Consider the following 27,824-nt stretch of genomic DNA (forward strand, 5'->3'; position numbering starts at 1 on the left):
TCTAATCCCTCCTCGCCCCATCTCCTCTCTCCTCCTCCTCTTTCGCTCTCTCTCTCTCTCTCTCTCTCTCCCTCGTTTCCACGCGCGAGAACCGTTGCGGTTTCCCTTCAATTTTTCTCCACGTTCGTACGCGCGATCCAATGGAATGGAAGCATGTCGTGCGAACGAACCCGTCCAACGATCGCGTTCCAACGAAACGCGCAACACGTTCTTGAACATCTTTCTCGGTTGAATTGTTCAACCGGCTCGAACGATCCGATTTCGAGACGGGGACAAGCTCCAAATCGATTCCAATATCGTTTTCGACGCGGCGCATCGATACGGGCCGTAATTACAATTCCAATAGTAATCAACACCGCGTAATAAAGGCCAATGAGGCTACGTTTCCCTCTTTAACGCGATATTCCTCCCTTCGAATCGATTAATTTTCACCGAGTTTTGAGTCAAGCCACGAAAGATCCTTCCGATTCTTCGTTAATTCTTCTTTCTTTCCACAAATTTGTCCATTTCCTGATTTTCATTTTCATTTCTCGCTCCGAAATTCTCGATCCCCTCTTTCTTCCTCTCTTCGTCTATCTACATAGTCGACTTTGAAACTTTGATCGAAGCGTCGAGATAGATTCGTAATAAAGGAACTGGCTTCTCTCGTATCTGCATATCGTGCATTAGGATCGGATTGAATTCGATGCGAATGACGAGGCCTGTACACGCCTGAGGGTCCGGAAAATTGAATTGCCGCTCAGGCCACCGCCAGTCGCAGAATCATTTGCCCCGATACACGGAATTCGCTCGAATTCGCCACTAGAAATGGAAATGTGCTCCGTTTGAACGAAGAAGAAGAAGAAGAAGAAAAAAAAAAAGAACGAAGGGGAAAAATTGACGAGAGAAAATTGTCGAAAGTAATCTTTATTTCAAAGTTTACTATTCGATGAGATAACGTGTCGCGTTTCCGTCACGATCCGTTGATCACGAACGTCGCGTCGTTGTTTCGCAGGAGGGAGAGTAAGTTAAGTAAGTAGATTGCGCCCCAAGAAAATCGTATTTTCGAGACGAAATTCGCTGCATGCCAAAGCGATAATGTGATTACGACTACGTTGATGTACATACCCCTTTCATCTCTTAGCTTGGCGCGCGAGGAAGGAAAAACAATTCCCTTTGTGGCGAACAAACGAAACACGAACGAGAGGAAGGAATGAGTGCTTCGATCGTTATTTGCGCACCGCGAAATACGGATATTTCCCTCCGCGATTCCGATCAACTTCTTCTCCAAACCTCTTACCCTTCCTTCCTCTCATGGAGGAGCGTAATTTTTCAACTAATCGGGGAAACTCGGATGAAAATAGCGAAACGTTACCTCGAGGCTCGGTCGATTCGAACATTTCGAGTTCCATCGAAATGTTCGAGGTATATAAAATAACGTTAAAAACATGGAGCGGTAAGTTAACCCGAAACCTATGAATCAAAGAGGAAACCGATCCTTTGAAACCACCGCTCTCCTCTCTCCCTAGAAAAAAAGAAAGAGGGAAAGGAAAGCGAGGCGAGGCGCGCGAACCTGACTGAATTTTTTGATTCCGACTTTTTCCCTTAAACGGTCGCTCATTCTTGGCCGCGGATGAATGAGGCCCCCGAGTACGAAACCTCGAGGATTCGTGAATGGGACCTGGAACCTGGTGGCGGAGGTGAGGAAAAAAAAAAAAAGACAGCCGGTTTTCATTCGTTCGCTCACCCGCAGCGCGAGTAGCTCACAAGTGTCCCATTGTCGATCGACGAGGATGCGAGAGTGCCTCCGCCCATTGTCGTCGTCCTCGTCGTCGCTCCTTAACACCATTAACTACGTTTTACCTTAAATTTGACCCAAAGTGGGGGCCTCTTGACAAATTTCCAGGATTTACGGCATCACACCCGATTTCACGTCGACAATGACGCGCCCGTTTCGTCGCCGATTCTTTTCCACGTCCCTCGCCACCTTTTGCTGCCTCCTCCTCCTCCTTCTTCTCCTCCTCCTCCTTTTTCATCCTTCGTCCGACTCTTCTCGCTCTCTTAATCCGTTTTATAATCGCGGCTTAACAATCGGAAAGTGGGCGGGGTAATTGGCAACGATCCCGTTTCACGTATCCATATTTACTAATTAATGATCGTTAACTCGTTCCACTCGTATCCGTGTTTTATTTATCACGAGTAATCCACGATGAAAATATTGTAGCTCGTGAATTTTTATAGATCCCCTGCTGGTTGAAAATTGAAAATTTGTTTCCGGTTTTATTACTTGTTGGAACGGACGAATTCTTTCATTCGAATTCTGCCAATGCGTTGTACGAAATGAGAGACGCACGAAGATAAACATTTCGATCCATTTTCCAATTTTTTTTTTTGATAGATATAAACAACTATCCACGCTGTGCTGTGCAAACTAGATCGGATCAAATTGCCTTTTTTTTCGTTCGATGATAATTTTTGTAATAGGGGAATCGATATAATCGTATGATTCACTTGCTTGACGGCCGAATTTTAAGCAACAACGCTACGATTCGATGAAATTGGCACGAATTATCTCGTTTTGCATTATGAAATATTTAAATATCGCCGCTCGTTCAACGCGTAATTCTTTCATAAACTTCTAAATTAACACGTATTTTACATACGATTGCTATTTATTATCAAGTTTCAAGTTGGAAAATTATCGTGAAATAAATTTCGAATGAAATTACACCATCGATCGCGTTCGTATATACGTAAACGTCCGTATATACGTAAACGAGCTAACGAGGGAAACGTCATAAGACGTTATTTATCTTGTAAAAAAGTAACGGCGATATTACGGAACGTAATACTCCATAACGAGGGTATTCAAAATGGCATCGCATCGAGACAAATTTCAATGATCAATTTCAATCATTTTATTTTTTTCCTCGAAACGTATACAGCGTTTTTCTTCTCCTCCTGTCGTACAAAAATATATTATATACATTATTTACAAGACTTACGTAGATCGCGTACACAATAACGATACGATACAACGAAAACAACGCGAATCCTTCTTCCTCTCCCTTCCAATCTTATTTTCTACGAATTAACGATCCTCTCCACGGTGTGCTTGGTGCATCCTATACCCCTGAACACAGGCGCGATAGCAGTGTCTTGAATCGCGTTCCGATAAAGCGACGGCGACCCGTCGACCCGTCTCTTCTTGTCCTCCGCTTCCTCCCCGGCCTCCTCGACCCCGTCCAACCTCCTCTTCGACCCTCTCGACAAACCGTGAACGTCCCTCTCGTAACCGATCACCCCCGCAACGTTCAATCCCTCCTCCGCCCCCGGGAAAGATGGGAACGAGCGGTCGAAACGATCCGCCATTCCGACGTTCGACGTTTCCTCGTTGCCAATCGCGTCCACGGATTTCTCCGCGTTTCTCGTGATCGACCCCTCGTCATCCTGCTCGCATTTCCGAGTCGACGAGTCGTCACCGCACGCCCCCTCCTTCCTCTTCCCGCACGTTCGAAGACAACAGCATTTCTGACTCTGGCCCGAGGGAAGATCCTCCTTCTTGTACTTGACCCTACGATTTTGAAACCATATCTTCACCTGCTTCTCCGACAATCTCAGATTCGTCGCGATCTCTATTCTCCTTAGCCGGGACAGGTACATGTTGGAGGCGAATTCCCGCTCCAGTTCCAACAATTGGGTGCTGGTGAACGCGGTTCGAATCCTCTTCGAGCTGTTGTTGATGGAATTGGGCGACTTGGGGGGCGGCGTCGGGGTGCTGTTGCGCGAGGGCGACTCTCCTGCCGCTGAAACGTCTGAACAGAAGAATAAAATTGGCGGTGAGAACTTTTCGCTCGTCCTTTTGGCGAATAAATTGGAGAGGGTGGAGAAGAGATTTACCGGAAAGTCTGCTCGCAGAGGTGTTTAAAGGGGATGGAGGGCTGTGGCCAGGTATCGGGCGTAAATTCGCCAAGGCAGGCGGGCTAATCGGAACCGGAACGGGCATCGCGGGCGGCCTCGGCACCGGCCTTATCGGTTGATAGCCCAACCCCAGGTTGAAGAAGTTGAACATGTAACTGGGCAATTGATTGCCGTAATACGGTAAAGGGTAGGCGGGTGGCGAGTTGTTGCCGATTAACGAGTCCACGAGGAAACTTCGCGACATACCGTTTAATTTATCCGCTCGATTCACACGTAACAACCTCACGAAAGTTCAAGTTTCCACGTTTCGAGTCTTCTCCTCGACCCCGAGATCCTACGAATTGAAACACTAAATCCTGAAACCACTCAACCGTCCTTCCGCACGATCCCTCCGCCTCGATTCACAGCTTCGATCCTTCATCTGCTCGTGAACGTATATCACTTTTCTATAATTTTCTTTCTACTTTCCAATCTTATCCAATCTTAACTAGGGAACGATGCGAGAGGGCAAAGGTAAGAAAGATTTTTTTTCAAAATAAAGAAACTCGGAGATCCTCGCGGTTCGATGGTAAACCGTTCTCTGCACCCCGGGCAAAGCACCGCTCAAGATATATATATATAGACGGGGGTTGCTAACTCCACCCAGGGGTTGGTTTCCTTGGGGCCCCCTTTTGTACAGGGCCCCGCCCTTTCCTCGAGGGTGCCCCCCTTTTCGATTCACCCTAACAGCGCACGGGGACCAAACGGATCGCCTCCCCTGGGATCGACACCGAGTAGGGCATTTTCTCGCAACGCTAATTCGACGGGTGGCTAATACGTCCGGAAACTTTATACACTCCCGTATACTCCCATCTTTCCGCTATTATTGGCCTGCGCCGCACGCTCCAACCTCCCCCCCTTCTGCGACGTCTCCTTATTATTCGAGGCCGCATTCGTTCCTCGCAATGATTTTGAAGTATGATTTTAAATTGGCGGAAACACGCGCAAAATCCGGAGGATATACGTTTAGATGCGCGGGGTTCGGTTAAAGTGAATATGTTTGTTTGTTTGTTTGTTTGTTTTAGTTGACGATTTTCGAGTTGACTTGATATTCTAACTAATTATTTTTCCATAAGAGGAATAATAATAGGAATAACAAGAGCGATGATGCTCGTTTCCGTTATTTTTTCGCGAAGAATCTGGTCGGCCAATCGAGATAAGACGAAGGGAGGAGACGGCACAGTGGTAATCCAACGTGACTAAAGAAAGCGTCATTAGTGGTTTCCTCGAGGGTGAAATTGGAGAACGTTTTACGCCAATCAGTGGAAACATTCACGAAGGGAAAATTTCCCAGGTAACGTTCCTTAATTTTCGGTTCCTTCGCACGCTTCCTCCTTCGTACGAAACTTTCGATCGGTTTACGTTCCGACGAAAAGAAACGAAGAAGAAGGAGAGCAAAGGCGATAAATAATTTCGTTGAAAGCATCGAAAAGTTTTGTCGATTAAGTGGGGAAGGAGAAAAAAAAAAAAGAAAATTCTTAGGAATTCATCTCATCTTTCTCTACACAGAAAAGTGTTTCGGCATCGATATTCAATAACTTGAAAGATCCAAATCGAATCCGAGGAACGAGCAGCTTTTTTTCTTCCTCTCTTTCTTCCATCGAACAATTTCCATTCCGGAAAGCATCTGGATTCCACGATCCACGTTTACGTTTCCGATAAAGTTTGCCGCTGGTTTTATTAGATCAAACGAATAATAATAATCCTACCAACTCTGCAAAAATCCTTTGCCACCGTTTTCAACGATTCCTTTCTCCCGTTTGATTACTTTAATTTCGTTTCCACACATTTGTCGTTAAATTATTCCTTATATATATCTTTAAATGGCCTCGCTCGCGTATCAAGAAGAATCGAAGACAAATAAATAAATGTTTGTCAAACCATCGATACACCACGAATTTTAAAACAGGGCTATCGCTCAGTTCCCTATTCCGAGAATTTTAACGATCCCGGTTATGCAAACTCTTAAACGTGCACGATCGATGAAAATGGGAGGGCAGGTTCCAGTTATCGTTCTTCGAAGACGCGGCTCGCTCAATAATTCCACGAATACGCATACTTTCGAGAGACTTGAAGGAGTAGGATGGAGGAATATTAAATTTGTTCGTGAAATAATTCGCTAAAATAACTGCGTTATTCCCGAAAATTGCCAACGAATTCGAGTTTCATTGTATCCGTTGGCAACCCGATACGTTGCGTTCAATCCATCGAAGAAACAGCGAACCGTGTCGAACACGCAGTGACGGACTTGGTTCCACTTCGACTTATTAGAGTGGAGTATCTTGCTGCTCGCCGAGCTAATCTTTTGATTACTACGTGGCTGCTTTATCGACCGTGTCGCGTGCGGAGAGCGCGTCCACGGCGTGTGTTCAGGAAGCGGAAAATTAATATTTAACGTCGAAAACCTCTTTTCGAGGTATCGGGTATATTCAGCGACGGTTTTCGCCTCGTCGCTCGGTGCCACATTTTCCTGTACTCGAACGTACTTGGACTCTTGGCCACCTGCTCCACGAATGCACGGCTCGTATTCGAGAATCGCCACGTCATGTGTCGACGATAACATGGTGACGACAATATTCGCACAGCGTTAACGACGAGCTCGATTCGTATCTGTAACGATTCGTGCCCTTTTCTATCATCCACGTTGCTCCACGTGGAAACGATATCTCCGCCGATGGAAACGATAAAGGAGAATTTCGAAACAACGTCGAACAATTTAACATTCTGCTCCCTTCGTTAGCGAGTTCGCGTTAATCCATTTAGAGCATTCGAGGCAAACGAATTAAACGCGATACGAAGGCGGTTTGAGAAAAGATTGAGAGAGAGAGAGAGAGAGAGAGCATAAGCCCTTGATTTTAAACCTCTAATAAAGCGACTAATCCCATTACGATGTTACCAAGGCGAGGAGGAGGCCGGAACCACCCCGTATTAAAAATCGAGGGGGGTAACGTTGTATCACGAGCCGCTCGTGAATAATACAATACGCGTATCTCTCTCTCTTCCAGCATATGTCCGGCTGATTTCGAAGGGTTGCCCGCACCCTCCTTGCGAGGGGTTGGATCCGCGCCACCCTTCCGACAACGAAACATCGAATATCGCAAACAAAAGTTAGAGACGCGCGTATGCAGCGTACTTTGTTACCACCGAATCATTACGACCGAAGGATATTTTAATTTCACGTGGGACCCCTCCTTTAGGGCATCACCATTGGCTCCCCTTTTTATTTGGGGCGTATCCCAATCTCGAGGAAGAGACTCGAGAACCGCCGAGACTAGATGTTCGAACGGAGGTGGAGGAGGGAAGAAGAATAGGTTTTATATGTATATATATATATATATATTTTGACTCGAATCTCCGATTTCTTGATTGAAAATGGATATTAATGTCGAGTAAAGTAAACGTCGCGTAACGCGATACAATAATCCGTTTCGTAATCGATAATACAAGGGAAAGGGACGATGGAAAAGAAATTTTACAACGAGAAGAATCGTCGTCCAAGCTTCGAATTCTAATTCAATTTTCCACTTCTTCTTCCAAATCTCTTTGCTGCTAAAGTTTCAAAGAGTACGGTCTCGAGGAGTGGCATACATAGCTGGGCATTTTTCAATTTTCTTTACCAGCTAGTAATACCCTAGTATAACCTTCGTGACCTAGTTTTAAAAGCTTCCTCCGTGTATTTCTTCCCGGAGTAACGATGCTGCTCTAATGCTCGCGATATTAGTAAGAATATTTTAAAGGTGGAGCAACTTTCAATTCTCAGTTCACCGCTTTATAAATATTTGAAAATTATCCGATCCGCGAGCTTTCGACTTTTGGGAAACTGTTGAAAACCTGTTTTCATCGATAAAATAGTTAGTTTTCAATGACGGATTAAGGGCAACTCGTCGTATAATCGGTGCAAACAAAGTTTCAAAATTCGTAGTATCGTGTAACATAGTTTTGAGTTAATATCCGGGGGACTGGTTTATACTGACGTGCCACGCATCGAGTATAAGCAAGCGGCACTGATCTCGAGATAAATTTGGACATTTGCCAAAAAATTATTAAACGGCGGATATTAATGAGTTCCTCCTCCCCCCTCTTCCTCGACGTAGATTACCCAAGGTTGGCAACCAGATCTCCAAGTTTCTTGGCGCGTAAACCGGGACGCCTCGGGGTCAACGATGAACCAAATTATTTAACGGGGGTTAAGGAAGAAAGCTGGAAGAAAAGAGGAAAGCTAGAAATGGAAGAGGCCAATTATTTCCCATTTTTTTCGACGATGTTTAAGAAAAAGTCGAGAGACGATAAGTTTTCATCGATCGTAATAAAAATTTCACGCTAATCGAACCCGTTCTTTCTTTCCACGATTTTTTCAAATTTATATTAAACTCGTAAAACTTTCCTTCGACTCGCAACTTTCTTCCGGAACAGATTCTTCTGCGATCGTGAAATTTGGCCGTTTCGAAGGAAAAGATAAAGCGTTCTTCCATTTATTTTCGATCGTTTCTCTCGCGAGATAAAGGATTATTAATTCTTTTCTTTTTATCATCGCGGAATCTTGAGACATTGAACGGAGAATAAATTTGCCGTAAAAAACGCAATCCTTTGCCACGATGAATTTCAAATCTCTCCCTCCTTTATTTTCCAAATAATAAAGAATAAAAATCGCTTGCCGGGAGCCACCGCCGATATTCAACACAGATTTGATTTCAAATTTTTAAATTGCCCAGCCGGGCAAATAAAACTCTTTCTCTCTCTCGACACCGCGTCGCGTTTTTTCCTGTTGAATCAAAATTGGGCCGAAATTTCGAGCCGAGAAAAAAAGAAAACCGAATTCGAGAGGAAATACGACATCAACGAACAAGCAAACAGACAAACAAACAAGGAATAATCCTCGGGTCGATCGAAGCGAAAATCCTTCGAGATTAACGCGATAAAGCGTGTCGTAATGGCGACAGGTATCCCAACGATCCCCACGAATCGGATCTCTTCGATTCTCGACGCGGCTCTTCGATCGAGCGCGATACTGCGTTTCGAGAGATTGGACGAAGAATCTCGTTGGATGAAATCGAACGGGATGAAAGGGAATCGCGAGGAGAGAATCGTGACGTCGCGCTCGGCAAACTTACTCCTTTTCTTTTCCAAATTCCATTATTTCCAATCGGCCACCGGCCGTTTCGTTCCGGGGACGAGTCGGCCTCTCAACGTTTCTCGATCTCGGGGCAAGGATCTGAAAATTAGCTCGGCTCATTTCACCCGGGCGGAAAAGTGCATTCTTCGGAAGGCGGAATGCAGGATCCCAAAGGAGCATCCTATTCATCCTCCACGACCTCAACCTACGCTATTGGTCATCTATAAAAGGGAAGGCTGATGAACGGGAAAGAAATGGGAAGGGGAGGGGGGGAAAAAGAAGAAGAAAAAGAAAGTAGGAACGAAAGAATGAAACGGTGGCGGGTAGAGGTAAATAATAATCATGGGAATGGCAAATACGATTTCGGATCTTTCCTTTTCTCCCGTGCTATCCGGACGGGAATAATTCGGGTATATATAGTTCGGGCCGAAAAGCGATGTTTTTGGCGGAAATCCTTTATTCCGAGGTCTTACCCCCTTCGTTCTTCCCTCTCACCGACGTACAATTATATCGCTCGTAACCATCTCTTCCCGATCTTTTTTTCTTTTTTTATATATATCTCTATCTCCGTCGGATGGACGGAACAACTATATATAACTGTTTCCAAGAGGACGACCAAGTTTCCAGAGATCGATTGGCCGTGATCGATCGATCGTGCAAATGAAATTTGTATCGTTGTCGATACGCGGGAAAATCTTATAACGAATTTATATTCGAAGGAAAAGTTCCGCGTCAACTCCGCTATTCCGGAGAGGAGAGGAAAGTTTATCCGACGGACCGCGAAACCCCCTTATCTATCTACACGCCAACTAACGTAAGTAGTATATACTTAACTGCATAGCGATATCCAACTTTCATCGAACTCGACATTCCGCAACTCGATAAAGCTGCTACTTCGTGCTCCGCAATCGAGTAGCGAGATAACTTGTTCCTCGAAGGAAGGAAAGAAAAGGGAAGGAAGATCGCGAGAGAACGATGACTTTTTGCCGAACTCGTAAACTTGTTGGCGGAAAGAAAAGATGGGAAAAAGATCATCTAGATAAATCCGTAGATTTATCCCCCTATAAGACAAGGATCTATAGAGGATCTATAGAGGATCCATGGATTTTTAAATTCATAGTATTCGTATCCGTATCGATGACCTTTTTGTCGGTCGGCCGTTCGCTGCTTCGCCTGCCATTGTTGCCAACAACCAGGGAATCGAGATAATCATCGTAGCGTGGATCATTCGATAATTTCGCTAGCTTTCCTCCTCTTCCACCGTCAATCTTCTTACCGGTTTTTTTCCTTTCTTTTTCTTTTTTTTTCTTTTTTTCCGCCTTGGTACCCGCGTTTCGACACGCGCCCAGAGCAAGCTTTCACGAGTAACGCGGTCAGCTTCGGATTTTTGCCTCGCTGTGCATGGATACGCCACGGTTTCCTGAACACCGTGAATCCTCGTATCGCGGTATCTTCCTCTTGTTCGCTTCTCCGTTTCCTGAACGGACGTGAGAGTATCGTAGAGCGTAATGACTCTATCCGTCCGTTGGTCAAATCGTTGGAAAATCGTGTATCTTTTCGGATAAAAGGTCTCGAAAAGCGAGCTTGTTCTCGAGACAGTGGGAACGCGTACAAGGAATTTATTTTGTAGAGGATCTTTCCGTGTAGGAAGCTCGTGTGAATTACACGCGTTCTCTAGTTTTACACCTTTTTAAAGCGTGAATAGATTCGACAGAATTCGACGATACGTTCAACGTTCGTCTCGGGAAATTTATTTATATAGATGTAAAATTGTTCGTAAAGAGCTCGGTCGGGTTGCGGAAAATCGAAAAGAGACGGTTAATTGTTAATGAGCTTGAATTTTGCAACGGATCTGTTCGAGATCTCTGCAAGAGAATGAATTACTTAAAGGAAGAAAGGGGATTCTCTCCTCGGAATAATGCTGATATTAAAACCCGCGAACTTGAAATTTCGAAGCCGATTATTCTACGTCGTAGTCTATCTGTAACTACAACGTGTAACTTCGATAAATCACGGACGTTAAAACGGATGGACGGCTCGTTATTCTCGTTATTCTCGTTATTCTCGAAAGACTTTATTCCCTTTTATTTGAAGAGTTATTAAAATTTTGCGAAACAAGCGTGTATCAAATGGGTCAGGGATAAAGTTGAAAAAAAAGAAAAAAAGACGATTCCAGCGAACGTCGATTGGATAATAGAATCTCATCCAAGGTAATTTCGTGAAAAATCGGATCGAAAGAGATCCGGGCGAGAGACGTTCCAGATTTGGAGCTTACGTTTCTGAAGAAAATGGGGTTATTGTGTATTTCGTTCGATGCATTGTTGATCGTCCCGCGGTAGCCCTCTCTCTATCATCCCCTCACCCTTGAATAACAATCGCGAAAAATGAAGTTTCGATGACAAGGCGATACGAGAGCTATTCTTCGTCCTCGCAATTTCCCTCCGCATCCTCTCTCTCTCTCTCTCTCTCCCTCTATCTGTTCATCCTGAATCATTTTATAAATTCATCAGGATAAAACCTGGGGGGAAAGGGTGATCGAAAATCTACCCTCGTTATATCTCATCCTCGCAACCTACTTGTGAATAGCTAACTCGCGCCTAAGATGCAGCATCTTTATTATTTCGACAAATACGATGACTGAGTACAATAATTCTCGAATCTATTTATTCCGAAATATATGTTTCCGTTTGGAAATGTTGGAATATCCCTAAAAACTAGAGATTGCCGAGGTGATTTCCCTTCTTTCCAAAAATTTTTCGTTACGTAACTTTGTCCAACGAGTTTAAGATTAACGAAAAATACTGGCCGTAAATCGAGACACGAGACTAGCATTGCTGAGTTCGTTGTGTCGACGAACAAAATCCAAGCAATACACGTCGAACAAGGCACGTCGAATATTATCATTTTCTCGTGTTTGACATATTTTCCTTGTTAATAACTTCGTTAACGAAACCCTTTAAAGCGAAACGAAAGAAAAATGTTTCTCGAAATCACCTGAGAAGTCTCCTCCAATTTACGGACGTTGCAACACCCTTTTTTTGGGACACCCTGTAACGTTCTATCTCACTCCGTTTTGCGATATCGAAACGAAATAAACAAGTGGCAAATCACCGGGACTAAATACGAGAGAAGAGTGTCGCGAAGGGTGAAAATAGTGGGCCGAGTTAAACCGTTTCCGACCGATCGAGGAAACTTTGTTCGATGGGTTGCACAATGGACGATAGATTGCTCCGTAACTGAGTTTCGATGCGTGCCGCGGGTGCACGGTTCCGATCACGTGGCGCATAATAAGCGCGTGGCAGGATAATAATTCCTGAAGACACCGGTTGATGAAGGCCACGTCGTCGCGCTAACTGGCTCATTGTCGGCCCCGCGTCAATCCCGTCGTGATTAATCCCATTATGGGTGGCGTGCACGGCCGAGCTCGAATGTAACAAAGCCGTCGGAGGTTGGGCCACGTTTTACGAATTGCGGACGTGCCTCGAAAACGCAAAATCACGCGAACGACGGGCGTGCGGCAAACAGGATTACGGGAGGCCAATGGGCGCGATTGCACCCGGTTAAATTGAAACTTTTAAACGCGCGACAATTCTATTCTATCCATCTTTCTATTCGTTGCGATTGATTCCGGGACGAGGAAGAACACGCTCGTGGTATAATACGCGTGTTCGAGAGTTGAGATATTCATCAACGCGAATCGATCATCGGTCCTCCGTTTGGAAAAATCCTGGTGAAAAATCGTTCCGTAAAAATCTATTTCCTCGGTTATTTGTAAGCTCAAGATCAAGGAGAACGACACGAAGGAGGAACAATATTTTATTATAATGCACCTTTCCCCTTCGCGAATCTTTGTCGTGGATTCCACTACCTGCCCGTCGGAAAAACGGATCTTCTTCGTGAAGAAGAACAATATCGCGAATGATATCAATAGGTTCGATAGAATATCAATTCATCGAATGCTTTATTCGTGCACGCGTACGCAGGGGATATCGACCAACGGTATTCTTTCATCCGACGAACGAACTCGCGTTTCGCCATCGCTCGGCCGCATTGTTCTCGCCATAATACGCTTTGTTAAATATACATATATATATATATAGAATATATACAATGAACGGGAGTTTAAAATCGAAATCTCGTCGAAACGGATCCATCGAGAAGGAAGATAAAAGGTATCGTACATATGGAAATAATTGTCGCCGTTATTGACACCGAGTAAGCCAGGTGCACGAGGCTCGAGCACGAGGAGGAGACACGAGTCCATAAAATCCCATAAATAATCCCAAAGAACGTATCGAGCGCGGTTGGTAAATCGTGAGCCATCACTGAAAGGAATAAAATATCACTTTTTGCGGCAATTTTACGGCAATTTTCCGATCCGATGAAATCGTGTACGGATGCAGCGTGTTACCAGGTGTCGGAAAATATCCGTCCTTCCCTCCACTCGCCCCGCCGCCCTCTCCTCGCCGCCCTTTCACACCGAAGGACACTCATTTTTTCTCTCCCTCTCTTTCTCTCTCTCTCTCTCTCTCTCTCTTTTTCTTCGATTCTCGCTCGTTTCGACCGACACCTCTAAAACCACTCGATTAACAATCGACCAATGGACACTCCTCTCTACATCTCCAGTGATTTCCACAAAAACAGGTAGGGCACAATTCTGGTGGCTTTTTTTTTTTTTTCTCTCTCTCCCGATGAAAGAAACGTGTGTCCCATTGAACGATCAATGGCCCGTGATCGCATTCGAGAACGGAGAACATTTTTGGTACGGTGGAAGCGGTTAATCGCGCGATTCTTATATTAAATAACGCGATGATTCACGTTCACGAATAATGGTATCCCATCCGCTCGAACGGTCTCCGTTTTATTACGTATCATCGTAATTTACGAGCCTCGATATTAATCAAGCTGCCTGTTTTCCCTGCCTATTGCAAACGGGTTTACCATCGACTTGCACACCAGATAATTACATACGTTTAACAATAATTTATAGCTTGCATGGGATGTTGGACGATTCGTGTACGTGTACATATATATATATAGGTGTGCAAGTGTATATTTTATCTCTCTTGGAGGAATGGAAGCGATGAAAGAATGGAGGGCAACTAGAAACTATTACCCGTTTACTGCTTTAAAATTACTTCCGCGCAGTTTTCGAGGCATCGAGGACATCGTTAAACCAACGTATCACGATTTATCGTGCCAATTTCCAGAAACCGGAATATCGCGGGGAGGCGAGAAAATCGATGACGAGAGTGACCCCGCTCTTCGGTTTTCCGTTCCTGAAACACAGACGGAAGTTTAATTTGGTCCGGTTACCGCGCCAAACCCTCCTCCTCTCCCCTCCCCCCTCGTTGGAAACTTTGCAACTGGCTGAGACTGATTTTCTCTTCTTCTTCCTCTGTCCCCCGACGGAACAAAAAAACATCCCGTTGCTCCACACTTCTGTCGAAATAATCGAGAAATCGTGGAGCTTATATCGTGGAGCATTCGCTTAAATCGAAGTGAAACCGCTTATAAACCTCGAACCGGTCCCGGCTTCGAGCGAAATTTTCTTTCCAAAAGGGGAATTTTTGATCTATTTTTGTGGGAGCGATGTATATAATTCCTCGCGTTTTTTTTCACAGGATAAATTCACAGGATTCGTGGCAAAAATTGATCGTTGCAGCTTGAAACATTTAGAAATATCATATCTCGTTCATAACAAATACAAAATTTTCCCTTACCCTTGTGGTAATTAACTAATTATTACGGTAATAAACTGTATAATTTTCAATAATTCAATAAAGTATCATTTTACTATTTAATTAATCGAAGCAAATAGGTGTGTGTATATATATATATGTATCTATATACGAATTTTTCACGAGGTATATCGAAATTACATTAGGAGGAAAGGAAAAGTATCGAGGAACGATCCATCCGGAAATGATTCATCGAGAAAGGCTAATGGAGTGCTACGTCCGCGTTTCGCTAAGGAGAAGAAAATTGAACGATTTCTTAACGATACGTCGAAGAGGAGAGTCTTTAATCAAAAAGAAATCTTCTCGAAAAAAAAAAAGTCGAAAATATAGGATGAGACTAAATTCGAGATCCAAGATTGAATCAGTTTGCCAAGTAAATCGAAGAATTTATCAACATTGCCCACTTTTCGACTTATTAATTATCGTCCGATTCGATTAAATTCACGATTGTATTTCGTCGATCGTAAAATAACGGAGCGTACGAGAACATACAGAAAGAGAAATACTCGACTACTTACTTACGCCTCTCCCCAATGTCGTAAACGTGGATCGAATCGCTCGTAAAACGTTGACAATGTCGAGTCCCCCCCCCCCTCCTTTTTACCAACGTAAACTCGAACGACACGGAGAGAGAGAGAGAAAGAGAGAGAGACACCGTTTCAGCATTTCGATATTGTGTGTTCGAGTGGCGTCGAGCGCCGACTCGTCGAGGGCTCGTCTTTAGTTATGCCGTGTTAGTTACGCAATGCTTGTACTTCGCGATAAATTATATCCCGTCGGAAAGAGCATAGACGGTAGAGCGTGGTCGAAACAAACTCGCGTTCTCACGATGAGCGTGAGCGAAAAAATTACGGGCGAGATAATAATTCTATGTTGTTTCGATATTTCGTGGAGTTATTAGGATTTATAGAAGGGAAATTAAATTTTGATGTAAAAGCAAAGTTTCGTTCGATTGTTCTGTAGAAATATCGCGTTTATTACATCGCGTTATTCGCTCGCCGACTCGTCCGATACGAAGAGTACACTTGTGAACGGAGTAGATAAATTCGTCAAAGCATTCCTAAAATAACAACATCTATGAAAAAAAAGTGAAGCGTAGTATTGGATTTCTTTTTTTTTTTTTTCTTATTTTTTTGTTTTATGTATCGAAAATTCCGTTTCAAAGTGCATTGTATCGCATCCTCGCGCCAAATATTGACTCGCGACTCGTGATTTAAATATTCTTTTGCGAAGAAATTTTCTCGTAAGTAACATGATTTGTAATTAATTCAATCAATCATTATTAACAGGTTAGGAATTACATTTTGCAATATCTGGTATTTTTAAATGACTTTAGGTATTATCTAAAGATAAATACGAATGATGAAGAAACATTACAATATAAATAAAGTGATTGATCTAATTCAACAAATAATAATGACTATCCTTTGATTTTTCATTAATTAGTTTCATCTACATTTATTTAATGTCCGTAGAACAAAATCGCTAAATAAGAGATAATATCATTATCCATGAAAATAATCATAAAACAATAAGTAACTTTTCTGAGTTCAAAGTCTTAAATACGATTCTTTAAAAAACTAAAAATTTGCACGATATTAACGATACAATTAATTACAATAACTCGTTGAATTACATCATTGTCCATTTTCGCCCAAATCGAATTTTCAATAATCAACGGTTTAATTATACATCGATGAATTATTTATTTCTTTCTATCTCGTTATATAAGTACATATAATATTTTCTGTTCGCAATAATTCTTATTACAAACCGATCTTCGCCCGATCCTTTCGGTCATTCCCATTTTGAAAATGACATTGCTGTGAGTTATGCGATTGCCTCTGCGAGCATATGCTGCCATTTTCACGTGTTCACACGTATCAACCATGATGCACTGCGATTTCTCTATGAGGACAAGCTGTTCTTCTCTATTGGCAAGAACCCACCCATTACCATCCACCTTATTTACTCAGGCCTGCGGTTCCTCTTTCAGTTCTGTATCAAACGGGATATAATCCGGCGATATATGAGTCTCATTTGTAACTTGTAATCTTCAACGATACGTTTGACATAATTCAGAATTAGGACATCTCGAATGTTGGAACGTGGACGTTGCAGAACAACGATTTCATTCTCCATAATTCCATAATTTCTTTATTTAAACGTTATTTAAAGAGTTTCGAGTTAATCTAATTACTTATTTGCAAAGATAAGAGTATTTAACGATGTTAAACATTGTAACAATTGACACGCAAAATAGTGAATGAAATATGAATTTGAAATTCGTTTTTCGTCGAAATAAACAAATTTTCAATCGTCGAATAGAAAAATGTCGAATCGTTCGTTGTTGTAGGAATCTTTTTCCGTTTGTTAAATCAATCCTCATATTACAAATTATGAGAATTTTTTTCGAGAATCTTAGATACGTTTATCGATAAAAATATGTCGTATGTAAAAATTCTTTTTCCTTGGCAAACACACGCCATTCTGTGAAGGGTTCATCCGCAACGTCCCCCCTCGAATCAATTATCATTTCATTCGGGCGAAATTACCGATAATTCTAATGCCTGTCGGATTAGAGATCGATTTTCCAAAAAAGCGCAAAAATTTTCATGAATCGACATAAGCTGCTTAGCGGCGTGTGTCCACGACAGCTGTCCTGTCGATCTATCGAAAACCCATCATTTTATACATATATATATATAATGTGTGTGTGTATGTGTGTATATTGTTCATAGCACAAACATTAATCCCATAAATACCAAAATTATCCGGAAAGGGCTCTTTGAAAAGGCAAAAAAGGGCAAAAGCACTGCAACGTGTAATTCATTTCCCCAGGTAAATGTATTCGAACAGGAAAGGCATTTTTTAAATTTGAAAATTTTCAAAGAAGATATTTTCTAAATTTGAAATATTCTGTAGATTAGATTTTAAACAATTTTATTTCAAGCAACAAAACATTAGATATTCGTAAAAATGAAACTTTTTGTGTTATTGCATTGAATTTTGTTTAATATATAAAATGTATATAAAAATAATTAATATGTAAATTAATATATTATATATTATACATATTTTTATATAATATATAATATATAATATATTAATTTATATTCTATGACATATAAAATATACGAAATAAAAAAAAATAATAGATATGTAAAAATTGAAAATAAAAATGGATTGCAATAATATTATTAATCGATAAATTAAACAAAGAAAACATAATCAAATATCAAAAATGGATAAGTAAGGATATAAATTTTGCAAAATTCATACGGACAAGGAGAGGAAATAGCGAAAAAAAGATAGAGATAGGATAAAAATATTGAAATTAACGCCATCTTCAGAGTGGCGCAAATGAAACATATAAAAAAGATAAGAAGTAGTGAGAAAAAGATAGAGATAGAAAGATAGAGATAAGAATAAACAATAAGCGCCATCTCTTAAGCGCTAAAGACATTTCTTCAAATATTTTAACATTTTTTGTTTAACCAGTTGTCGATAGATGGCGCTAGTCTTTTATTTTATCTTACCTTTTGAAAAAATATTTTAATCAAAAGATGGCACTGACAATCAATTCTTGTCCTATTTTCTTTTTTTCTCACTTTCTATTCTTTTTATATATTATTTTTACTTTATTTCTATTTTTTTCCCACTATTTCTTTTCTTTATTTATATATATATAATTTGGCACATGATTACAGATAATAAATATACAAAATATTAAGTGAACACATTTTTATCGTCTTTTTCAAAATTATAATGTTTCTTAATTTTTTATATATAATATATATAATTTTTTTTTTTTAATATAATTTTTTATATATATATAAAAAATGTAGATATAATTTTCTTGGTTTTGCAATGTATAAAATAGCTATCTTCCAAAAGATCAATAATATATTTTAATATATACTAATACAAATACTTAAGTATTTAAAGCATTGAAAATAATATTAAATTGACATGAAATTTTAATATTTTTGAAGCATGGGATAAAAAAAATTCATGAAACAAAAAAGAAATATTTATTAAATTTATTTTGTATCTCTTTTATATGTATTATATGTATATGTAATATAATTATATTGTATTACATATACATATATAACAATATAAAAAAAAGCGACATTTTTATTTCTACTTTCTATATCAACTTCGATAGATTAAATGTAATTCCTATACTTATCATTATAAATTGTATAGAACATATTTAATACAATGATATTTATGGATTTCAAAACAAAAAGTATAAGGTTTTATAAGATGGTAAGTCTATACTATGTTTTATCTATGATTATACTTCGTAACATATTTGGTAATATATAATATGTGCATGTGTGTGTGTGTGTGTGTGTGTGTGTGTGTGATATGTTAGACAAAATTTAAATCATTTAAATAATAAAGAAATAATTGATATTTTTACTTAAGTAAAAATTTATATCTAAAATTTATCTCTAAAATATTTTCAAAGATTCATTATACATATATTAAATCATAATATCGATAGCAATTAACAGCAATTAATTATGGAAATATTATGATTCTATTTTGAATATCTGAAAATCAAATTAAAAATAAATTTGTTATTCAGAAATTGTTTTAAGAACTTGAGTCAGATTCTGACATAAGCAATATAAATTTTCATATATAGATCGATTGTTGAAAATAAATTGGTGGGGATTTAAAGAAACTAACTAAATCGGGCGAGAAAAGCCGAAAATTGCCGATTCATTACTCGAGTGGATTCGGCTTCTGACCCGAATATTCGTTACTCTTCTTTGGAAAGTTGTGAACATTGTGTCTATTAGTGTTTTATGTTTTCTTGCAATCTTATGTGATTAAGTTCATTCTAAGTGATATATAAAAACATATTTTTGTATTATTCATTCTAGTATTAAAAAATCATTTGTAAAAGAAAATAATAATGGCTATAACAAATGATGCTGTGTATCAATCAAGAATCATTGCTCCATCATTCGTATCGTCAAACATGTATTATGGTTGTGTACAACATTGTAAAAAAGAAACTCAACATAACGTTATGCTTGAACATATCGGAATTTCAAAACCATCATTAATCGATTGTTGCTCTTACGATACATTTATGGAAATTGATGAAGACGGATGTGATTATTCTATGACGTCTGATTATTTGAACAACGATTCTATAATTTTAAAAGCAACAGTACAAAATCAGTTAAAAACTAGTGACAAATTACAATCACAACAACAAACAACTTATGATGCGGATATGCTTCAACGCAGAAGTCGGAAGCGACACAACAGCGATTTCAATCCCACAAGTCAACTGAAAAAGTTACGAAGAGGTAGGAAAAAATTCATAATTCTATTTTTTTATATTTCTTTAAGGTAAAAACTTAATAAGAATATTATGATTATCAATTTATTAATTATACAAAATCGCGGTTTCATTAATTTATATTCGTATATACTTTAAATAGATCTTGTTAGAGGTCGTTGTTTGTTCCTTTCTTATTTTTAAGCGGGAAATTTTTAAGCACGGAAAAATATTTATTATGAAAAGTACGTAATATTTAAGTATAGTAATAGTAACAATATTTTTCGAATATTAAATTTGAATATCATTGTGAAATTTATTTATTGTTGCTTCAATTCTATTAGTATATCGCTAATGATAAATATTAAAATATATGAATATTCAGTTTTCCTTCCTATGGGGGGAAAAGAGTTGTATATTTACATGTGATCACAGAGATTTTCATCCGATCCTGGCATTAAATTTATTTTGAAGCTTAATGCATCCTGTCATCTTCTGTACCATGGATAATGGTATGCAATGGAAAGCATGGATGCTTATATTTTTTCATAAACTAATGACACTTAGTAAGTTTGGTCTTTTTTTCATGGTAAGGATATAATTTGCTGAAAACAATAAATGGTATAGGAGGTATTCGGTTAAATTAAGAGTTAAGGCAATGGGTTTCCTTTCAGAGGCGGTGGTAAGGACCATGTACATGAAGATACAACAAAGGACTATGGCTCAACCATTACATCTTGTGAATCAGAAGCGTTTGAAGTAAATATTATTGATAATAATGTGCAACAATCTATGATTAAAAATAAGAATTGGGCAGTAGACAGTTATATTAATTTAAATAATTCAAATTGTGAAGAATTGTTATTCAATGATAGTCATAAATCACTTGAAAACATTGTTGAATATGAAAATATGTTATTTGAAACACATGGATGTTCGATATATCAATTTTATCGTTTGCAATTAGATAATAATGATTGCACAGAATTTTAAATAGAATATAGATAATTATTTTTAATGTTTATATTCTTTTTTATTTGTATCACAAAACATACATTCTTTATGCACTTATACATGTCACTACATTCTAGTATATGTATAATAAAAAATAAATATTTATATATATGTGTATATATATATATATATATATATATATTTTTTAAATCAGACCTTATAACCTAATTATAACTACCATAAACTAATTATAACTAATTATAATCACATTATAAATAAAAAAATTGTATCATATATTTCATATTTTTGTATTTGAATTATTAATATTGACAAGTATTTAAATTAGTATATAAATAAGTAAACAATTTACAAAAGAAATTATAATTTCAATCAGTACTATAAAATATGCTCTTGATAGCATTATAATATATTATATATAATTAAAAAAAGGTATGTATTAATCTTATAGTATGTATTCAATGATTATGTATACAACTAAAGATAGTTTTTAATGTAATTCAATATCAAAATATTGCATTATCTTCATTCCTTTCATCTTCAGCTTTAGCAGCTAAACTTTCTAAATCTCCTTCACCACTAAATCTTGCTTGTGCAGATTCAGTATGACCTACTACTTCACCTTGATCTTCATTTTCTTCTTCATTGTCAGGAAGCTATATAATTCATATATTTTGGACATATTTTATTTTATTTAATCAAATAACTTTAAAATATATGTTTAAAATACCTGTTGATTACCAGAAGATTCGGGTCTTGACTGATCTGCTTCTGCTAAATCTTCATTGTAACCTGGTTTAATAGATGTTAAAGGCAGAATACCTGCAGAATCAGCTGAAGATGTTCCCTATAAAATATACGAAAAATATAAATTTTTGTTTTCTTTAAATATTTAAAAATATATTATGCTCACAATAATACTTACTGGTATATCTAAATGATCTATTAAAGGTATATGTGCTGTAGGAGATGAAGTTCCTGCTTGAGATGATACAAATAGTTCTGTTATAGAATGATTTTCTGTTCCCATACCTAATACTACATCTACCTCGGAATCTTCATCACTAGATTGACAACTTTCACTGGCAGTTTGATCAGTTGTTTCATTCTTTAAAAATACATATAAATATATTGTAAAATTATCAAGAGGATATATATTACTTAATATTTGATACTTAATATATATAAATATATATTATGAATATACAAACCAATGGATTACTTAGAGATTGTGTATCTTGTAAAGCACGCAATGATCTCCATAAACGAGGTCGCAATCTATGATCTTCGCTTATGGCTTTGATTTCTCTTAATATAATAACAAGATAATCGGGCCGGTTTTTATTCACATGTATGAGTGAACTTAATACTTCTTTCATTTCAGAACTACATAAAATTTTAGAAATTTTAGAAATTTAATTTCATTATATATTTTTTTTAAATTTCTTTTCTTAGTAAAAAATAATTCAAAAAAATATACCTTAAATTTTGAAATGGATTATCATCATTTATTACAGATGGTAATCGAAATGATGAATGTGTATCTTCCCAAAGATTATCAACTTGTTGTTGAGATACTTCATTTGTTAAGATATTACTACGCATAACGGTATTTTCTCGTTCTTGTTGCTGCAAGTTAGACTGTAGTTGCAAATTTGAAGAATATTGTGTTTCTGCTACACTTAAGGCAGGTAAAGGTATATTATCAGTTCCTTGATCTCGATTACGTTTATCCTTCCTTTTGTTAACAATATGTTAAAATTTGCATTTAGTTTTTAAAGATAAAATAGTTGTTAAAAATAATTTATATAATTACGTACATAAGAGAAGTATTAACACTTGATATAGTATTTCCAGATGTATTTGCAATGGGCCCAGAAGTAGTATCAGTCATTGTTTTTATATTTCCAGAGAGTAAATTTTGTCTGGAATAACTGAAAATATAATTAAAAAATATATATTTATCAAATCAATAAATAGAAAATTTTATTCAAACTATTCATACCATGCTTGAAAAGATATATGATATAATTAAAATGATAAAAAAACAATTTTGAGTATATACTTTAAAAAGATAAAAGAAAACACAACAGATATCACAGAAAAATAGTTATGATTATTATATTAAATACTTATTGTTAGTTAAAATATTTCATTATATAATTCTCAAATATATATTACGTACCCATAATTTACGTACCAATATACTATCCTCATTCTTATTTACTAATCTTTGGTTTACAGATTGATAATCAAATTAATATTGATTTTTTGTGATATAGCTTAAACGAGGGTAGTAATAAGTAAGAAATACAATAAAAAAAAGTGCAGAGATAGATCGTGAAGTTTATTACTTTATGTAATGATACATTAGATTTATACAAAGATGGGAGATGAATATGCACAAGATCTGAATACAAAATTACCTACAGTCATAAAAAAAATTTGTTTTTTTAATGATATTAAATTAAAAAGAAAACATCAAATAATTTCATATAGAGAAAAAGTTATAAATTTAAATTCCATAAATCATAAAACAAATATTTTGAAATTTTATCAAATACATCTTTGTACTAAATGATTACATGCTTAAAAATCTCGATTTAATGTATGATGTAATTTATATTAATCGTTTCAATAACAATAACATTTCTACTGCACTAAGACAAATAATAATAAAATTCATGTCATCATTAACATATATATGTACATATTATTACCTTCTGAAATTATCCCAGTAGTTGTTTGCTCTATTCCCAGGAGGAACTTGATTATTCAATTGTTGTTGCTGATGTTGAGAATTAACAGAAGATGTTGTAGCAATATGAGATAATGCAGGAGAAGAATTTGGTAATGATACCAGATTTGGCAAAGATGAACTTGGTGGTAATGCAGAATCTAATGTTTCACCAAGATGATGAATATTGCGACTTAAATTAGAATATTCATCGTTATTTTCGCTATTATTTCGCTGTTGTAATTGTGTTTGTCTCAAATGAGCTTGTAATTGAGTAATAGCTGCACGCATAGCTTGTAATTCTCGTTGTTGAGACCATAATAGTTGACAACATTGTTGTATCGTAGTACCCATCATTTGAAGTTGTTGCGCTTGAGAACCTAATAAGAGTTGTCGATAATACTCTGCTGAGCCTATAAAATATATTTGAAAGTTATTTTATTATAAATATTGAATAAAAAATTTAATTTAAAATTTATATATATTTTTTATCAAATATATCTTACCATGTTGTAATTGACTTAACGGAGGCGGTGGATATGTCCACCAATTTCCACTGAATCCATTTTCAATCGCCGTCGTTTGAGGTCCAATATCCATTAAATTTTCCGAAGATACGCCATCTACACTTTGATCATTAGATCCACCTACATATCAAAATATAACATTAATAAATATAACTTTATATTAAATATATCTATAAATATTCTTATATTTTAATTACCCATTGTTGCCGAAGGTGGCCAAGCATTAGCAGGAGTACCTATATGACTAATATGTGAACTAGAACTTCTATGACTACTTAAATCATTTGGTCCTCCTATATCTCGATTAACATTTATTTGAGATGATTCCTATTTTTTAATAAAAATATAAATAATAAAATAAATATTGAATATTATTTTTTGCATATAAAAATTTAAAATAAATACTTTTCGCATAATATCATCGATTTGACGTCTTTTTTCCTGAGCAGATTGAATTTCATAGTTATTAGTATTACTTTGCTTTTTATCAGAGCCAGTTGATGCTGTAAGTGATGGAGGAGGAGTTGAAGTCGAAAATACAGATGTAGAATTAGAATGCATTGCTGATAAGGGTTGTTTTATTCGTTGTAATTCTGCCCTAGTAGTTTGTAATAAAGCTGATTGTTCTCGAAGTTCTCGGGTAACAGCCTGTAAAGAATTTTTATTTATTAATTTATAGAAATATAACGATATAATATGTAGTTTTAGTTTATATTTAGTATTTATACTTGAATTTCTTCAACAGTTGGCCTGTCTCCAGTATTTCTGATTTTTTCATGATTTGTTTCGTCAGTATCACTTTGACGTTCAAATGAAATATTTGTTCCATTTTCATCTTCATTTCCATCCACACCAGATGTTTCACCATTTGCATCTACATCCATTTCACGATCCGAATTAGAATCGAGACATTCACGTACTTTTGTTGCTTCTTCCATTAATGACTTCAAATGAGCAAGTTGTGCTTTCATAGCTTCTAATTCAGCAGCTTTGTCTTTTCCAAAATTTCTTGAAGAATTTCTTCTTGAAGATTTTCCTTGAATAATTCCTTCAGAACTCTAAATATAAAAAACATAACTATATGTATCACTCAACTGAATAAAATTAATAAAAAAAAAATGTACTGACACAACTGCCTCTATCAGACATCTCTACAGCTTGTAATTCTGCTACAAGGTGGTCCATATTTTTTTTCTTTGTTTGAAGTTGAGCCAATTTTCCTCTTAATGCAGCTGTTTCAGATTCAAGTTGTTCAATATTCATAGGTAATGGTAGTGCTGAACCAATTGAATTTTGATTTTCTTGTTGTAAAAGAGCTTGTTGAGCTTGACGTGCTTCATTTAATCTTTCTCTAACACGCAATTGCATTCCAACTAAACTAGCTTGATGTTCTTGTAATTGTGCAAGTTTTCTTTGAGATTCCTCCATCTTCTTACGTAGTTCCATTTCTCTACTTACATCATTTTCTTCTATTTCCTCTCTATTATTTTCACCATTCTAAAAGATAAATAATTTAAAATTATTATTATTAATTCTTGTTAAAAAATAATGTAAATGCATAAAATTAATAAACATAAAATATGATTTAGATTTCAAATTAAAGAAGCATGCATAAAAAATTATATGTATAGCTTTTATAGTTTAATAAATGATAATTCTTGAAGTTTATTAACCTCACAAAATATTCCATGATTTTGATATTGTTCCAAGAGTTTAGTTAGTTTTCTTTCACTGTCATGAAGATCCTCTACCATTCTACTCAACTTCTCATTTTGGGCTTGTGCACGCTATAGTACAATTATATAGAAAGAAAAATATTCAACTTATAAAAAAAAAAAGGAAATATTATATTATGACTAATATTTATACTTACAGGATCACTAGATTGATTCAATGAATCCATCATAGTTGATGTAACTCTGATATAATCTCTAATTTGATTTAAACGTGATTCTACTTGACTTCTATCAGGCTACAAAATAAACATTAAATAGAAATAATAATTTATTAATTTAAATAAAAAATTAAATAAATAAAATCATAAATCAAGTTATTAATATTAAGTAATTAAAGATTATATTACCATTTTATCAACATTTGATGGTTTTGTTCCTTGAAGTCTTGGAGGAGATTGAGTTTGAGAATCAATTGGTGGAACCATCTTCTGCCAATGTGAATATTCTTCTGCACTATAATTATATGGTTGTCGACTACTAAATGATACTAAAATAATAATTTTTTAATTATTAACAGACTTTATAAAAATTAAAATATAAAAATAATTTAATTATATACCAAATTCAGGTATATCTTGATAAGAACTAGATAGTGCTGAAAAAACTGATCTTGTGTTACTATTCTTTGTTATCCTTGAATGTTCCTGTTCCACAACTGGTTTCCAATCCAACTGATACTTACATATAATTTATAAAAAAGAAAATCAATTATATATATAAATAATTATTTGTATTTTTTAGAAATGATGAGTGAAATACTAAAACTCTACTGTCTCAAGATAGAATTGTATCTGGATATGTATTCTTAGAGAGAACTTCCCCACTATTCAGCTATCTATTAATAGATTATCTTTTAAACTACTATATACAGATTGCTGTACAAAGTTTTCATTTGGAAAGTTCAAGTTACAGTTAATTTAATATATTATATTTAATCTATAATAAAATTTATGATACTGAATATTATTTAACAATAGAAATAATATTCAGATTTAAATGGATATTATTAAGATTTTAAATGGAAATTGTTTCTATATTATAATTAAATTATAACAAAATATTTAAATTTATTAAAACTTATCTTTAATTTTTTATTTTTTAATAAATATTTTAATAGAAGATATTATATAAATTAACATTAAAAATAAAATTATCATTCATATTTTTATATTAGTTTACCAAATTGTTAGAATGCTGTGCATATCCATGATAAGCAGAACGGATTGCAAATTGATTAGCAGCAGATCGTTCTCTATTTCTATCATTTCTTCTATTGCTTTTTGGGAGTGTGCCTGTGCTTCGTGAACCATCGTTAACACCGGGCGACATATTCTTTGCACAAAATTCTTACACTCTTGAAAATGTATCTTTCTGGTTGTTGGCTGTTCACAGTTAACTTTGTTGCACAATTTTAATTGCAATGCAACTTTTAAAAAACGAGATTTTATATGAAAAAAAAAAGTGTCAATTACCTGCAAGTATTATAGAGCCGATTGTGCGAAAAGATGCATTTCAAATAAATAATGCACGACTGATTCAGAAACCGTCTCGACAAGGCGGAAATGTAAAAGTATGAATTGGTATTCACGAGGCTCTTGCGTCAAAATACTTGGCAGGCTAATAAAAAGAATTAGATACTATAAATAAATTAGGCCATTGACGTATTTACTACGATGATTTTAAGAATATATCGATTATAATTTCAAAATCACTCGTAGTTACTTCGTAGATGCGGCCATTTTTAAATACTT

General features: G+C 36.5%; 3 protein-coding genes across 12 annotated transcripts; 1 reads left to right on the forward strand and 2 right to left on the reverse strand.

Annotated features, from left to right (window-relative positions):
• Nucleotides 1-3,063: 3,063 nt before the first annotated feature.
• Nucleotides 3,064-4,144, reverse strand: LOC122718837 (GS homeobox 1-like). The gene is made up of 2 exons (XM_043944203.1): nt 3,880-4,144; nt 3,064-3,794 (listed from the first exon to the last, which is right to left on the reverse strand). Exons 1-2 carry the CDS (start codon nt 4,142-4,144, stop codon nt 3,064-3,066), a joined length of 996 nt encoding a protein of 331 aa, XP_043800138.1.
• A 15,056-nt stretch (nt 4,145-19,200) lies between these two features.
• LOC122718196 lies at nt 19,201-21,234 on the forward strand. Of its 4 annotated transcripts, none has more exons than XR_006347341.1 (3): nt 19,991-20,129; nt 20,537-20,690; nt 20,776-20,902. XR_006347341.1 is itself a non-coding variant. In XM_043943031.1 (2 exons), exons 1-2 carry the CDS (start codon nt 19,727-19,729, stop codon nt 21,092-21,094), a joined length of 720 nt encoding a protein of 239 aa, XP_043798966.1. In that variant the 5' UTR covers nt 19,201-19,726; the 3' UTR covers nt 21,095-21,234. The 4 variants fall into 4 exon arrangements, 1 of the variants encoding a protein (XP_043798966.1); XR_006347340.1 differs by having other exon boundaries at nt 20,537-20,667; nt 20,776-20,895; XR_006347342.1 differs by having other exon boundaries at nt 20,002-20,129; nt 20,576-20,667; nt 20,778-20,918.
• Nucleotides 21,235-21,347: 113 nt separating this feature from the next.
• On the reverse strand, nt 21,348-27,813 carry LOC122717039. Of its 7 annotated transcripts, none has more exons than XM_043940730.1 (18): nt 27,546-27,813; nt 27,253-27,455; nt 26,633-26,750; nt 26,421-26,560; nt 26,211-26,309; nt 26,011-26,124; nt 25,466-25,834; nt 25,066-25,395; nt 24,743-24,985; nt 24,535-24,664; nt 24,317-24,457; nt 23,794-24,223; nt 22,894-23,007; nt 22,554-22,811; nt 22,285-22,459; nt 21,999-22,181; nt 21,804-21,920; nt 21,348-21,729 (listed from the first exon to the last, which is right to left on the reverse strand). In XM_043940730.1, exons 2-18 carry the CDS (start codon nt 27,400-27,402, stop codon nt 21,580-21,582), a joined length of 3,261 nt encoding a protein of 1,086 aa, XP_043796665.1. In that variant the 5' UTR covers nt 27,403-27,455; nt 27,546-27,813; the 3' UTR covers nt 21,348-21,579. The 7 variants fall into 7 exon arrangements, with proteins under 7 accessions (XP_043796665.1, XP_043796657.1, XP_043796672.1 ...); XM_043940722.1 differs by having other exon boundaries at nt 27,253-27,469; XM_043940737.1 differs by having other exon boundaries at nt 26,633-26,744; nt 27,253-27,813.
• Between the last annotated feature and the right edge of the window lie 11 nt (nt 27,814-27,824).

The sequence above is a fragment of the Apis laboriosa genome, unplaced genomic scaffold (assembly GCF_014066325.1).
Source record: "Apis laboriosa isolate Shangri-la unplaced genomic scaffold, ASM1406632v1 scaffold11_cov152, whole genome shotgun sequence".
Classification (NCBI taxonomy): Eukaryota; Metazoa; Arthropoda; class Insecta; order Hymenoptera; family Apidae; genus Apis; species Apis laboriosa.

Excerpts from the sequence above, each read along its gene's own strand:
- LOC122718837 (XM_043944203.1), bottom strand. The coding sequence starts at position 4,144 with ATGTCGCGAAGTTTCCTCGTGGACTCGTTAATCGGCAACAACTCGCCA. Across the intron at positions 3,795-3,879 it reads CTCTGCGAGCAGACTTTCCG|ACGTTTCAGCGGCAGGAGAG; the intron begins GTAAATCTCTTC and ends TCTTCTGTTCAG.
- LOC122718196 (XM_043943031.1), top strand. The coding sequence starts at position 19,727 with ATGGCTATAACAAATGATGCTGTGTATCAATCAAGAATCATTGCTCCA. Across the intron at positions 20,130-20,777 it reads ACTGAAAAAGTTACGAAGAG|GCGGTGGTAAGGACCATGTA; the intron begins GTAGGAAAAAAT and ends TTCCTTTCAGAG.
- LOC122717039 (XM_043940730.1), bottom strand. The coding sequence starts at position 27,402 with ATGTCGCCCGGTGTTAACGATGGTTCACGAAGCACAGGCACACTCCCA. Across the intron at positions 22,812-22,893 it reads AGTGTTAATACTTCTCTTAT|GAAGGATAAACGTAATCGAG; the intron begins GTACGTAATTAT and ends TGTTAACAAAAG. Across the intron at positions 21,730-21,803 it reads AATCTTCTGGTAATCAACAG|CTTCCTGACAATGAAGAAGA; the intron begins GTATTTTAAACA and ends TGAATTATATAG.